Below are 16,128 nucleotides of genomic sequence, written 5' to 3' on the forward strand. Positions count from 1 at the left end.
TAGTGCTTACTGAGAAACAAACAGAAAACAGACAAATGCATCTTAAGACATTAAAACTTTACAGACAAAACATTTATTTTTTAATTGACTTTATTTTTTAATTCACTTTTTGAATTAATTTAATTCAAAAAAAGCAAACAGTGATATATTTCAAGGTTTTTGTGTACGATAAGTGCTTAGATAACTAGCTGTAAGCTACTAACAAGAATAAAAACTTAAAACACATAACATTGGGTTTAATAAAGCATTTACTATTTGATTTGAATTAAATAACAAAATTGCTTTTTAACGAAATCTGAATCGATTTAGATCCCCTGCATATTACAGGTAATGTAGAAGAAGCATAAAACTTTACTTTCACGCGCTCCCTTTGACCTCTGTATTTCTAGTTTATTACACTCTTTCTCGTAATGAACCTGATAGAGAGCGGCCTTTCACATCTGCATCATCCTGTTGGCAGCCTCTTATCTCACAGTTATCCTTCATCTGTACACGCAATTCAAAGATTTATTAACACCTATTGATTGCTATTGATTTGCTGCTTTCACCTTTTCGGAGGGGAGAAAGACACAATGTAGTGACGTATTGAAAACAGGAGGTCAGTTCTGAATGGACAAATTGAGAAACATGATGATGAATGAAATCGAAGATAAGAAAGTTCTGCTTAAATAGGGCTTAAGGTAAAATATTTAATCAAGATCCTTTGGTTTGCAGTGCATGATGGCATAATTTATTAAAAACAAAATGTTGGCAAACAGATAATAAAACTAAACAATCAAGCAGTACAGTATTAGTTAGTAAGGAGTATTGTTTCAAAATAACAGTAAATAGCTTTTATTTCTGAAATAAGAGACGAAGGTTCATTTGGACTCTTAGAAGAACCAGGGTGCTTACACAGTATTTCTTTTACTGTATAAACAGTAAAAAAATATTTTCTTATTTTTATGATCATGTGAGTGGAAGAAATTCATTCTTCATTATTTAAAAATCAATTTTGTGCTTTATGTAGGTCATGCCCAAAGTGTCCTTGATGTGAATGCTATGATGGATTTTTCAGTGTTTGGGTTCAGCTCAAGCATTTGAGGTCAAATTGGCTATTTTGATACCACTAACATAAGAAAGTCTGTTCAGTTTGCCAATAAAACATGTGACCTGATAGGGAAGACGGAAAAGCACTAAAGATGTACAGACGGCAGAAACAAAGGAGCTTTGTTACCTTTCAGTATCAGTGACCTGTACTGATGACTTTGCAGAAGGACTGTACAGTACGTTTCTCCAAAGCTGCTTATCGCAATAAATAGGTTTCCCAACAGTAAGAGTAAAGAATGACCTAAAGAGTTCACTGGTTCCTGAGAGATTGTTGTATTCACTACATCCTCAAAATTAGTTTATAGAGCCTAGAAAACCTAAAAGCATTGATAAATACCAAGTGAGACACACATTTTCCATTCATTTTTACACCAGTAAAGTAATAAAGTGCAGCTTTCAGACACAAAAAGAGATTTTCTCAAATATCTCATCTGCAGCAACTTGTCTACTCTCAAAAATTACACAGATTTATAAAAACTTTATTTTATAAATGTTTACAAAATATCTGTTTTTCCTCCAATCAGCTTATATTAATGAAGCCGGGGTACTTGGGCATTTATTTGGAATCTTCTTCTAAAAAATGCCTTCATAATCCTGTTTAAAGACATAAACTCATCACAAGATTTTAATCCTTGGCTGGCTGATTTTATCTGTGAATGGGTAAAAGACCCACAGAAACAATTTTCTACAAGTTCGACAAACCAAAACAAATATTTTAATATCATTTTATTAAGACAAAATCATTTCATCCTGACAATTTGAGTTTGAATGAACAAGCTTGTGTTTTTTCACTTGCTCAGCAGCTAAATGGTGCATCTTTTAAAAATTAGATTTAAAAAACAAAGTACAGTATGTAAACAATGAAAAAGTCTTATTCTGTGCTTGTGATAAAAACAGTACAACAAAAAACACAACACAACCAAAAATGCAACCAAAAGTTACAACTTATTGTAATTAAACTTTCAGCAATAAATTAAATTAACACATAAAGTTAATTTATGCCCTGCGACAGACTGGCGACCTGTCCAGGGTGTACCCCGCCTCTCGCCCGGAACGTAGCTGGAGATAGGCACCAGCAACCCTCCCGACCCCATTAGGGACAAGGGTGACCAGAAAATGGATGGATGGATGGATGGAAGTTAATTTACATTTATTTCAATTTTCTATGTAAGACTGTTAGAGTAACAGGATAAAAAATAAAATCACTGAAATATATGTGCAACATTTGTAAATGAGATTAATAATGAGGTGAAGACACTTTCAGAAAAATGTGTACAAGGAAAAAACCCCAATGTTTTTTTCTGCTCTGAGCTTGACATCAGGAAGTAATAAACACGGGTTTAACAATGTACCTATTGGTTAAACAAGGTTAAAAAAATTAAAGATAAAAATTGCATGGATTAAAGTTTTTTCTTTATACTTCATCAAGCTGCTGTATAAAAATATCTACGCTATATCATAATTAAATAATCATACAATAGTCTGTATTGTACATCTATGATATGTATTTGTTTAAATAAAGTCTATTTTTTATCATCTCTGGTGGAATAGAAACCTTTAAGTTTTACAAATTTGGACAAATTGACGTTTTTAATTTTGCATGACAGTTGTTTCTTTTTTTATTATTATTAAAGATTTTGTTGGCTCTAGTGGCCTTTATTTGAAAGTAGTTTGACAGGAAACAGGGTAATCAGAGAGGGGGAAGACATGCGGCAAATGTCGCCAGGCCGGGAATCGAACCTACGACCACCGCTACAAGGACTAAGGCCTCAACGTGGGTCATGCTTTGCCCCTGTGCCACCACAGCACCCCAGTTGTTTCTTTTTAAAAGCTTTTCTTACTGGTCAGTGGATGGGACTCAGGATAAACCTGAGTAATGTCTTTTATGCATCAAAACTTATACATAAAATAAGTTATCAAATTTACTCAGCTCTGATCAGACCCCACTTCACGATGTGCCAACAGATATAGAAATACTTTCAAAGGCATTACAGGCAGCCACTCAGGGTTTACTGTGGGTATTATTGGCCCACTGAGGAAACGTGCCCATGTCAAACATGATGTATCCCCAGGTGTTGATGCCCAAATTTACGCAGAGGATCCCAATGATGTTCAGTATGAATCCAGCTTTCACCTGAAGAAGAAAGGAACCATATTCTAGTGAATCTAACACTCTTGGTTCACCATTTTCTTTTTAAATTAACCACATGGTTGTGAGTAATAACTAAATATTTAAATTCTTCTCACCATGTCAATAACCTTGAGGTTTCCAAACGAGAAGGCGATGGCGTTGGGTGGTGTGGCAACAGGCAGCATGAAAGCAAGAGAGGCAGCGATGGTGCAAGGCAGCATCACGTAAAGCGGGTGCAACTGGATAGTTGTGGCCTAAGAGAAACAAAACAAATGTAAACACCAATAAATACCAAGAATATGTGACAACGTACAGTATGTTTCCCTCAGTTTACCATTGAAGCAAGAATGGGCAGGAACAGGGTGGTGGTTGCTGTGTTGCTGGAGCATTCGGTGAATGTTGCCACCAGCAGACTGAGCAGAATGGAGATGGCAAACGGAGGCATTTTCTGCAGGGGAGCCAGACTAGCTCCAAGCCATTTAGACAAACCTGAAATCTGCAAAGATAAAAGCAAAGCGAAACATAAAGCAGGTGCAGAAAATGTTAAACATCTGCACAGATTATGAAAGAATTAGTTGCAAATATCCATATGGGAAGATAACAGGAACATTTACCCTAAGATTATCTGACTTAATTAACAGCTATTTAGTAAAAATACATTTATATCAGTTTGAGAGATTTCAATTATGGGAACACAAAGAAATAGTGTACACCATGAAAAACATTTTACATATTTCAGTAATAAGTTGGTAAAACTGAAGCACATTTGGTTAGAGGACCAGTCAAACTCTTCTGCTGATGATATAACACATTATCTATAGTTCCAAAAACATAAATTTATCCCCCAAGTTATTTGTTTATATTATTGATCATAATTTAACTTAAGATGTATGTACAGTATGTATCATAATAATAATCCAAGATGAATCGGGTATTGTAAAACTATTGCTGAAATTATTTTTGCTGAAAAATAATTTCAGCAAAATTATTTTTTTCAATTAGAAAAATTAAGATTAGCAAAAATAAATTAGCAAAAATAAAAATAATCTAGATTCTGTGATTTAACATAAAATTAATAAGCAAAAAAATGAATAAGTAGAAATAAAAAATATAAATATATCTATAAATATAATTAAAAAAATTCTAATTATAAAAATACTAAAATTAATAAATTACAGTGCATAAGTATTACACAGGTATATATTAATTACACTGTAAACAAAAACCCTTTTGAAAAGTAATAAAATAAGTAATAAGTAGAAAATGAAAAAATTCAGAAAATATTTTAGAATTGTGAATATCAAAAATATGTAAAATAAATAATTTACAAAAAACAGTTTAAATATTAATACATAACAAACAGACTAAATTTACAACATATAAAAAATTAAATAGCTGTATAAATCAGCAGATAAATGAATGAAGTTTAGTAGTATGAAATAATTTATGGCAGTAAAAGGCACAATGTGACAGTTTACAGATTATTACTACCAGCAACGCTGTGAATTTAAAAATCACCTCACTGCCGGCAGCCAGAGCGAATCCTCCTCCCAGCAGCAGGATGATGTTCCAGGGCATCCTCTCATGGACCACCTGCCAGTTCAGCAGAGTTGGAGGTGCCTTAATCCTTTTACCTGTAACATGAAGAAACATTTTAATATATACACTTAAATAATTTGGGTTACAAGAAATATGAAGGTCCAGGTAAACTCTCACCTGCCTCGGTGAAACCATAGCTGCCACATGATGGCAGCCGAGACGGGATGACAAAGAAGAGCATTGACATAAAGATGGCCACTGTTCCATCTGACACAAACCTAAGGAAACAACACAAGTTACTTAAGAAGGTCTCAATAAAAATGTCTGAACTATAAAATGAAATCAAGATTTTAATAAAAGCTCTTCATCAAGACTCTAATTTTTGCTATATAAAAATATTTTTGTAATTTATTTGTAAGATATTTTTCATTATGTACAATAAAACCTGTACAGAAAACAATATTTAGAGTCAAGATGAAATGTGCAGCAACATCAGAGCATGAGTATGGATGAAAATTAATCTAAAATTAATTTACAAGCAGCCATTTTCTTAAAAATATTGAGTTTTCTCATGCATTAAGAAGGCTGACCATCTTTCCATAACATAATAGGTTATTTTTTTATAATATACTGAATTTAAACACTGACTGAATAAATAGAAAATTGTGGATTTCTCACATGAATAAACTTAGACATCTTTAATATATATATATATATATATATATATATATATATATATATATATATATATATATATATATATATATATTAAATGTAGACATATTCATATCAAATCAAATCAAATCTTATTTGTATAGCACATTTCAGCACCAAGGCATTTCAAAGCGCTTTACGTCATGACAAACACAAAAACACAAAGTCATGCAAAATTGAATCAACAATCAAAAAAGAAGGACGGGACATTAAAATTAAGTTAAATGCATTACACAGCCCTCAAGTTTGCTTATTGGCGCAATGTTTTTTTTTTCATTATGTTACCATTTTTATCCGTCATACCATCCTCGCCTTCTTAGCCTTCAATATTTTTTTAATAAACTGACGCTATTCCGTCACGCAGCTCGACTGAATGAGCGCTATTAAGGTGAAAGTTAATGAGTTTGTCGATATTTCAAAGCAGAACCGCATAAAGTGTAGCTTGTATTCCACACAGGCCTCCATTTTGATCTGTCGCAATCTTTTACTTTGTATCACTAGTTCCGCTTATGAACGACCACCGGTGCCCCCTGCTGGATGGCGGCCAAACTATATCACTAAAGAAAGGCTGAAGCGGACATCTTTAGATCAGCGATTGGAATTAAATTTAATCTAACGCATGATGTAGAGATTGAACCAACATAAACAACAATCTGAACTGATACTCTGTTAAGAACAAAAGTACGGAATATTAACCTAAAGTCATAAAATGTAAAATAAAGAGACTCACGAATCCTCTTTGTTGAAGAGAACTGTGGCCCAGCCAGGTATGAAGCCTGGCTCTCTGGTGAACCACAGCAGCACAAGCAAAATGAAGATGGTGAGTACTGCTCCTTCAGCAAACTTCATGCCCCCCAGCTTCTTGTACTCCTCTTTCATCACTGCATACGCCTCTTTATCTCTGTCACTTTTCATGCCACAACCGAAAGACTTCTTCAGGCTGAGTGAATAAAAACAAGCAGAAAGATCAGAGCCACACAGATAGCACTTTGATAGCATTTCTGATTTTAAAAACAAGCTATTAGATTTTAAGATGTTCAAAGTGGTCATTTTCCATAACATTTCTCAACACAGGATTAACTAGAACAGCAATAAACTATGTTCAATATCAACACATCAAATCAAAACAAAACGCGGGCATGCTAATGTTAGCCTTCCACGCTAATGTTAGCTTAGCACTTTGTTATAAGTGGAAACATTACCTGTGGGAGGAAAGTGTGAGTATTGAAGATTCATGTTGTCTGTAAAGTTAACTGTGTATTTATTTCGTACCAGATAACCCCCATTCCCTTATGACTGACGTGATCATTAGTCGTATCTGTCATTAAACTGTGAATAATTTGGCTGTTGTTATATTTCTCTTCTGTTAAGTGCATCACTATCTTGGAGTTCCAGGGAGATGTTACTTTTGGGTTTTTCTTGAGTTCAGCTTTTGTTTCATCAATAACAATTTAGGTACAACCAAAATACTTGAAACTGCTTCAATATATTTCATATCTCTGGTTGTCTTACTTGAAGCCAAGAAACATGAACTGAAGCCAGAGCCAGGAGATCGCCAGCATGAGCACCATGTTGGGAAAAGCAAAGCCAAACCAGCTGGCAAAGTTGATCACATCCCCATTCCCAGGGAAGAGCCTTTGGGTGAAAAAATAGTGATTAGAAGAGCAGAAGCAGGAGAATAATTTAAACCCTCTGAACTTATGATTGAACTAATGTCTCACTTGTCTACTTGACCCTTGAGGATGAGGTTGGGAGTGGTGCCTGTCAGGGTAGCAGTGCCACCGATGCTCGCAGAGTAGCACACACTCAGGCTCATTCCTTTCGTCAGGCGGCTGTACTTTTCCTCTGTTTCGTTCCTCGTGTTCTCCTTCATGGACTCTGGAGTCACTTGAGGCAAAACTATATTTCCACAAAGTGAAAAGGCTATTTAAAGAATTATTTTCTATAATATGTCCTTCCAAACTACTGAGATTCTACTCACCTATTCCATTCTCCTGCTGCAGCTTTGTGTCTGTGTTTTTCTCATCTGGGATTCCCTCCTTGATTTTTCTGCTCTCCATCTCAAACCCGAGGTTATCTTCTGCTGCGCTCTGGAGGTCTCGTTCTTCTGCCCGTGTCTCTGTCGCCTGCAGCTGATGCAGCACAGCCTGAGAGATGGGCAGCATCATGGCTGTGGTGGCTGTGTTGCTGATCCACATAGACAGGAAGGCCGACACAATCATGAATCCCATCATCAACCTGTGAGAGTGGAAGAAAGACGATTATGGTTGACATGAGCTGCATAACATGACCCATTTTGAGATGAACATTTGTTTATTTATATTCAATTTAATTAAAATATTGAAAAAAAGTTGATAAGGAGTACCGGTATATATAGTTCAAGAAAATATGATTTGGACATTAATGTGTGCAGTTAATTCAACTTTTTTTAAAAAACACAATAAGTGGCATACTAAATGCATTTGATTTCTCAGTTTTGACCATTTTTGCTCATTGGCCAAAACCCAAAGTTAAGGGTAGCTTTAGAGCAGAAATGTTGGCCTGATAAAAAGTGTATTCCACAGTATCTTTTGTGGATACTTAGCCTGAGCAACTTTTGTTACGGTCAATAAACTGTGTTTGTCCTTTTGCAGTTTTGGCAATGTGGATAGGTGCCAAATCCTGCTGGAAATGAAAACAGCATCTCCATAAAGCTTGTCATTTGAGGGAAGAATGAAGTGCTCTGGTGTATGAATGTTCTGACTTTGGACTTGATAAAACACAGTGGACCAGACCTAGGCGATGACATAACACCCCAAATTATCACTGACTGTGGAAACTTTCTACTGGACCTCAACAACTTGGATTGTGTCTCTTTCCACTCTTTTACATTGGAATGTAAAATGTGCTTTTGTCCAAAGACAATACCTTGGACCTGTGACCAGCAGTCCAGTCTTTTTAATCTTTAGTCTTTATCTTTTGCAAGGTTGTGGGTCTGAAGGACTGATTCCAATTGCAATGCACACCTTGTGAATGTAGCCATGCCTGCTGCCAATGCATATTCTTTGCACTGTTTTGTTCTACATGACTTTCCATTGATACTCTTGATCCAGCACTCTCTGCACACCCAGTTTCTTTAGCAACAACCTTTATAGTCAGCATAATATTTTCTTAACAGCTGTCAAGTCAGCAGACTTGACATTACATTTCTGTCTTTAAAATCGTTTTTATTGTAAATTTTAAATGTTCTAAAAACAATTTAGGGTTTTCATTAGCTTTAAATCATAATCACCAAATTAAAGAAATTAACTCTTGTTGGTATATTACTCTACTTTGGGCATTTAATTACTGAAACATTTGGAGGATGATTTGTTTTATCAAGATTCAGCTGCTGACTCTGTATCTGTGGCATCACAGGCTTTAAGCTCTTACAGGGCTGGACGAACACCGACCAGGAGAAGAACCCGCAGAGCGATGCGTTTATGAAGGTTCCAGTGCTCCACTGCAATGGCCACCAAGAGACCGCCCACAAACAGCATGTTGGAGTCTTTCAAATACTCAATACTGACCTGGAAAAAGATAACAAGAATATTAATTCATGGCAATAAAACTATGTCCAAAAGAAATTAAAATTAATCTGAGCACACTCATTCAAAGCTTCTTGTGTAATTTTTACACATTTTCTCAGTTCCTTTGTTACCAGTCAGGGCCAAAAATATTAAAGTTACTGACGTGCCAATTCAGATTGAGCTTTTATCTTTACTGTTAGTGTCTTCATGTGAGTCCATATCTCAAATGCACTAAACAGGAGACAGAACAACCCATCATTGAAGCAGGTTTAAAACTGTTATCTCTTATCTTAAGCTAGCGGTTTTATCTTAAGCTAGCTGAGACATTCTTTGCTGTTCAAGTTAACACTTTCTTTGTTTTTTCCTTTAATGTGGCACTTAGAATTGTTGTCTAATTACCAAAAGATTTACTTTCATAAATGGAGAACTATAACTTTCTCTATGATCCTCCACTTGAAATATTGTATTTTCCAGACTATAAGTCACTATTTTTCATACTTTAGATGGTCCTCCAAATTACAGACAGGTGCAACTCGAGATTAATATGAAGGACCTGCATGACGCCACACCAGACTAAAAATAGAGCTGAGTAGAAGCCATGCAACCACAGTAGGCTCGTCCAACCAAACACCAGATCACAATCAGTTCACCCTGCAACCTTACAAATAAGCATCATCATCACTGCAACTTCAGCCCAGGGATAACCAACACTAACCCTAGCTTCAAAATCACTTCCTGACCAACTAAAATGTCAGCAACTCCACACCCAAAAAGGTGTAGAGCCCCCCTAAAGTACAAGCTACAACCTCCGACGTACCCACCCCAACGGAATGGAGCAGGAAACGCCAGCAACCCCAGAAACCTCAGTCCACCCATCTATGAAACTACACTTGCACCCACGCCACTTAGGTATCCATCCCACTGCCTCAAGTCAAGCACAATTCACCAGCCACAGCTGTGGTGCTCCAAGATGCATTACACTGCCCCACCAACCAGACCACAGGCTGGCACCAGGCCGGGGGCCAGCAGAGCACGGAAAAGCAGCAGAGGAAGGACGCCATCATGAAAGCCTCGGGATAGCCCTTTTACCAATGCAAAGCCACACCCCCGGTCATCGCCACACAATGGCCAGGCACACGCGTTACAGTCGACCACCGGAGGCTTCCCCAGCCGTAGGACCAGTCACTGACACCAAAAATCCAAAAGACGATCCTTTCTTTAAAGTTTTATTGTTTGTTCCGCTACACTGCTGACATTTTCCCAATCGACTTAACCAAATTGCATTGTACTGCATTTTGCATGATAAACAGTTGTTTCAAAACTTAAGATGTTTCAGAGAAATGATTTGATGTAATCTAGGGTTGGGTAGAAAATGAAGTGAATAGCCTTTATGTGTTATAAATGTTAATAAGACAAACCTCAATGCAAAGTTATAAAATTATTGAAAATGGCCTTTTAAGATGGCAGAATTTCCCTTTGGAGCCCAATCTCAGTTAACTCTCCTGCAGGTACAAGTATATTTCTACAAACAGATCAAGAAACATACCCGCTTAAAAAAAAACAACCCAAAGTATTCTTTTTGTTGGTTACAATTTTACATAATGAAATATAAAAGTATAAATAGGAACTTTACATCTCCAGCCTTCATGATGCCCATCATTGGGAACAGGACGACAGGGAGGAGAGCGGTCACAGCCAGAGGCATGCACTCCGTGCACCAATACAAAGCCATCAGGATGATCACATAGCCACATTTTGCTTCCTGTGAATACTGCACACACAAATAAAAAAACAAGTTAGTCACAAATATGCTTACATAGCAACCACATATTATTCATTTCCATACATTAAATCCAAGCTGGTGGAGATTAAGTTCTTATATTTTAGCTCCAGGATTAAACTGATGCTTCAAAAAGAAATTATTCTTATGCACAGAAATGTTGTGTTTATGTTCACACAAATTTAAAATAGAGGTCTGAAGTCATCTCTATATCAGGATGAAGCACAAACCCCCCCACCCTTCACATTCAGAGGAACAAAGAGTTAAGAGACTAATATTTCAATAAAATGGGTCATTGTGGGGGCAATTTCCACTTAGATTGTCTTTGAGTGTTGATAAATGGGGTAAGTGGTCATCAATATGAAAAAGTATGAAAGACGCTGATCTATATCAAATACTTCTACTGGAAGCCCAAATTTGTAACGTCTTGAACTCGGGCCACACTTTGGACACCCCAGATGTAGACAGTAAAGCATCCATGCAGGATTGATTCTCATCCAGTAGATTTGGTGTCCAAGAACACAAGATCAAATGATCTACCAAGAAGAATATTCTAGGTTTAGTTTGGCATTGATCCTGGCTGTTCCCACCATAACGAAGCACTGTGTCACAGAGCAAAGCAATAAAGTTACTCAAGGACCATGGCATTGATACAACTCAGATGTTAACCCATCTGCTGTCATTTCTCAGAAAGCATATTGGGTAAGATATCTGAACCAGCTGTGATCAGCTACATACACCAATAAGAAAAGTATGGATCAATATCAATGTGGAGGGGACAAAACGTTTGACTGTATATTAAAAACTGATGCTCATTTTATCACATTTTACTCAAGCAAAGGCACATAGACGCTGAGTTACTGTAAAGTTATACAGCATTCATGTCCTTTGTCTTATCTCTGCATTTCTTTAAAAGGTAATAAGACTTTAGACAGGCAGATAGTAGCAACCCTAGATCATAAAACAAACTGTTGTGCTCTTGTCTCATAAGACAGCGTTTATAGTTCCTCAGTAAAAATATAAAACACAGTTTAAACTACCCAACATTTTGTCAGTTTCCACTGACAAAATCCTTTATGCAGGTTCCCAATATTTATTTACACCAAAATTACTGAAGATATGTTTTTTTGGATTGTGTAAGAAATCTGATCATGGAGAAAAATCTCGTTTACTTTTCATGTTTTTGCATTTTTACTGGGGGAAAAGAAAAAATGTTACAAAATAACATTCCTGTAATTAAAAATGGCTGTAAAGGATTTATTACAAGAACATAAAAATCAAACTCATCCGAACAAAAAACAGGATCAGATGTGTAGAAAAGGCTCAATCCACATTCTTGAGATTTCAGTTATGTTGACTGCAGATGAAAATAGGCCTCCAATAATAAATTATAAAAAAACAAAAATATTTAACATTTTCTGAAACTAATTAACTTTGTTTTCCTTTCTTAGTCCTTTCATAAACTGATAAAATAAAAAGAAAGTTGTTACTTTTGAAGTTGTTACTTTTGGGTTGTAAAGCCTGAACAGGCAGGATTGCATTGATGTAACTGTTAGACATTTTTTATTTTTGAAGAATTTCAATCTATCATGCTGGCTTACATTTATCTAAAATTAGACTTTTTTGGTCTTTTCATTTGTAGCAATCCAACAAGTAACTGCAGAAGAAAACATTATGTTTCATTATGCAGTTATTTGAGATAATTAAGTAACTTTACAGGTAGTCTGGAGATGTTTTGTTGTTGTTGAACATGTAAAATTTTCTTTCTATGTTTCTCCAATAATCTCTGTAATTTATTTGCAAAGGTTTTGCCAAGAAATTTCATGAAAAATCAATCTCAGTATATGAAGTTGGTACCAAACAGCTTTAGCTGTGCACTTCTTTTAACATTTTTCATGCCATTTGGCGTGATTTCTGGAGGAATACAAACATCAGATTGAATTGCAAGTTCACAGATTAACCAAACATGACTAACTTTCAGCTGACCACTATTTGTTCTCCTCTCAGTTTAGACATGTTGTCATCACCTGGACGTCTGACATCAACGCTTTGAGTAAGAACACAGTTAGATAAACGGAAAAACAGAGTGGGATAAAACAAAAATTTACTCTGATTTCAACAGTGAAGCTCGTTCTCACTCACCGAGGTGGGAACAATCAGAGGCAGAGGAAGAAAGGCGAGTGGCGTGATGAAGATGATGATGTAGTTTCTGTGGTACCACATCCACCTAAACACATCCGACATGCTACCCATGATGATCTTAAAACTCTAACAAAAAAAAAAACGGTGTTAGAAAACTCTGCTAAAGCCTGGTAGGTGTGAAGCTGATCCAGACACACTGGTGTTGTGTGAGGAAGAGGAGGAGGAGGAGGCCGGACAGGTGGGAAAACTTCAGCCAAGATCCAACAGTGGAGATGCGGAGAAAGCTGCTTTGGTAAAAAGAAAAAGCGAATGCAAGTTACTCTCTCTGTCTAAGTTAGCGCATCAAACATTAACTCAACAACAAATTGTCCACAATCCTGGACAGCGAGGAAGATGAAGCTGCTGGTAAAGAGAGGGAGGCAGCTGTGCAGGAAGGGGGCGGCGCAGACAGATGGAGCCAATGATAGACAAACAATGGTCAGTTTATCAGGTGGAGGAGTCCAGCTCCATCATGTGTAACCAAAGGTCAGGGGGCGTGCATACAATTAAGATGGAGCATGCTGACAGTCTGAAATACAAGGTCTGCAAGAGTTCAGCTTTCACAACCTGAGGTGAAAAACCAGAGGCCAAGTTTTACTCCTGAATGTGTTATCCAAGATGTTTCAACTGGGAAACGTAAATTAAATCCTAATTAATAGTTTCAATTACTAATTTCTTGATCATATGAATTGTCTTTATTACTTTTGTTGTGTTGTTTTAAAGTTTCTTTTTGCCTTGCTTTTAGTTTTCACACCAAATCTCTCGTTTCATATTAAATGTTTTTATCGATAAAATAAGTTCATGACCTTTAACGAATGTTTTCAGCTAAACCAGCATTAAACAAAATGACTGAGGGGAAAATAGACTTGAATCTAAACTCTTTTACTTACTGACTAACATAATAAGCACCATCTAAATCAATAGTTTCATTACTTATAGTTCTGCATTCACAACATTTCAAGTATTTCATGTGGCTAGTATTTAAGGAGATATGTATTTTCCACAAATACATAAAAATACTGTCTATATATTTGTTTTTAAATATTTTCATAATGTGTAACAGGCTAGTAGTACCTTGTTCTTTTAAAGGTATAAATATTTTAGTTTCTGTTGTCTCTATTTCCAACAAAATTGTTAAGTTTACCTGTTACTGAACATAAAATTAAGAATCAAATTTATATTTTGTTTCAATAGGACTGCAGTTTTAAACTCTTAATTGTTTAAAAGGGGATATAAGCAATAATTTCAATTTTAACTTGGCATCAACTTTAAAGATTGAGCTTTTTATTCTCTTCAAAGTAAATACATTTCTTTATGCTTAGTTTTAGAGAGAATATAATGCAATACCAGCTCTTGAACCTGCCAAATTTTTACATAAGAATTTTATTCTAAAACTTAAAGTTTCAGAAAAAAAAATAATTTACAAGTTCTTTCCCCTATTTGCAAACATCTACGGATACAGTATTGTCTCAAATACAGACACAAAGGGCCAGTAAAGCGGTAAAGAAATGGCCGGTTCTGAATATGAATGCAAAATTTAACAGCTGTGAAATAATAATTAAAAACTATTCCCTTACAAGTTTTTGTGTGTTTTATAAATTACTTACTTACCTGCACTTTATATGTGAGATAAGAGATCATACGATCCACAACTATAAACCAAAACACAGATTTCAGCAGCTAAAAGATTCAGGTATAGTTTTATGTTTTGTAACAAACATCAACAAAATAGAACAAACATAAAGTTATTTTTTGTTACTCAACTTGTAGCTATACAAGTTTTTGAAACATTTGTCAGATTTGCCATCTTGGAATAAAAACATAAACCTTATTTTTAGTTTGCAAAATGCAGTTATTTTGCATTCTTACTACAAGTGGTAGTAAAGCAAGAAAAGAGTAAAGAAATCAAAGAATATGGTTTTATTATGACACTATCACTATAATACATTCATTTTAAAAACCAAATAGTTTTTTTATATGAGTGAATATTCTACAGGATACAGCATACAATGGGAACTTTCAAGGTTTGATCATTGACTAAAGCCAGCTCCTTTTTCATCGACAGTCTGGCAGATGATTTGCTTAGTGATTAATAGCTATCATAAAAACAGGAATACTTTTAAACAAATTGATAATTAGATTTAGTGCCATATAGTGTGTCGGTTGGACCAACAGCAGTTCTGACAGCTTAAATGTTTTTGTGCCATGTGAGATTCAGCAGTTCTGTATTTTCTCTGCTTCGTTCCTTTGAGATATTGGAGAAATGGCAGCAGTCCAAGTATGACTTAATTACAGATTTTACTGACAACCAAAGTCCACTTTCAATCCTAATTTAATTGCTGTACGCCATTTAAGAGCATTAAATCATTCTGACTTTCCTTTTTTAAAGGGCAGGGAGGGTGGTATTCTGGGTCAGAATATCTGCAAATATATAATGTAGCTGTAAACTCACTGTGACTGCAAAGTTTTAATGCTGGTAAACGGGAGTAACAAACATCTGTGAATGAACGCTAGGCATCATCTTTCCATGGCGCCAGAGCTATTAATTTAACATTTTAAGAAAAATCTATCTGAAAATATTTACAGCTAATTCTATATATAGATTAAAAGTTTAAATCAGTGATAGTGTGACTAAATCTGGCAGAAGAAACCTCTGTGTTAGCTTTTGGTTGATTATTTATCCCAGAAATCAATAAAATGGAAAGTCTGATGCAGTTACACAATGTTTAAAGGAAAAGTGGCCATTTTTTCAAACTACAAATGCACTGTAAGATGTTGGTTTACATAAGAAAATATACAATTAACCTAATAAAAACAATAAAGGGGGGGGGGGGGGGGGGGGGGATAAAAATACAGAGATGTAAAATTGTGGAATAGCTTGTTTTTCTGACTTTTTTTATTTTTAGTTTTTTTGGTTTAAAATTCAACACAACACATTTTCAACAAATTCTTTATATCTTAGCAAAAAAAGAGAAAGCTGGGATTTTATTTGGATCCACAAGAGCTAGCTTATCCATAACCATAACAATAAATGGTTTGATTAATTCATTAAAGGGTTGATACATTTTTCAACATTTTGTTAATCAATAAAACTTGTTTTGTGTTTATCTATGATATCCCATGAAATATGAAAACATGAAATCCCA

The 16,128-nt window shown here is 35.4% G+C and overlaps 1 protein-coding gene across 1 annotated transcript; it reads right to left on the reverse strand.

Annotated features, from left to right (window-relative positions):
* Window positions 1-2,827: 2,827 nt before the first annotated feature.
* LOC114153580 (solute carrier family 13 member 2-like) lies at window positions 2,828-13,337 on the reverse strand. Its single transcript, XM_028032229.1, has 12 exons — window positions 12,944-13,337; window positions 10,655-10,792; window positions 8,885-9,021; window positions 7,455-7,711; window positions 7,195-7,372; window positions 6,986-7,108; window positions 6,204-6,413; window positions 4,937-5,037; window positions 4,739-4,854; window positions 3,555-3,716; window positions 3,337-3,474; window positions 2,828-3,223 (listed from the first exon to the last, which is right to left on the reverse strand). The coding sequence occupies exons 1-12, from the start codon at window positions 13,052-13,054 to the stop codon at window positions 3,092-3,094; spliced, it is 1,803 nt and encodes a 600-aa protein (XP_027888030.1). The 5' UTR covers window positions 13,055-13,337; the 3' UTR covers window positions 2,828-3,091.
* Window positions 13,338-16,128: the final 2,791 nt, after the last annotated feature.

Source organism: Xiphophorus couchianus, chromosome 11 (assembly GCF_001444195.1).
Source record: "Xiphophorus couchianus chromosome 11, X_couchianus-1.0, whole genome shotgun sequence".
NCBI lineage: Eukaryota > Metazoa > Chordata > Actinopteri > Cyprinodontiformes > Poeciliidae > Xiphophorus > Xiphophorus couchianus.

Coding starts and splice junctions, on each gene's coding strand:
- LOC114153580 (XM_028032229.1), bottom strand. CDS start 13,054: ATGGGTAGCATGTCGGATGTGTTTAGGTGGATGTGGTACCACAGAAAC. Junction 7,373..7,454: donor GCAGCAGGAGAATGGAATAG/GTGAGTAGAATC, acceptor GTGGAAATATAG/TTTTGCCTCAAGTGACTCCA. Junction 6,414..6,985: donor TTCATGTTTCTTGGCTTCAA/GTAAGACAACCA, acceptor TTATTCACTCAG/CCTGAAGAAGTCTTTCGGTT.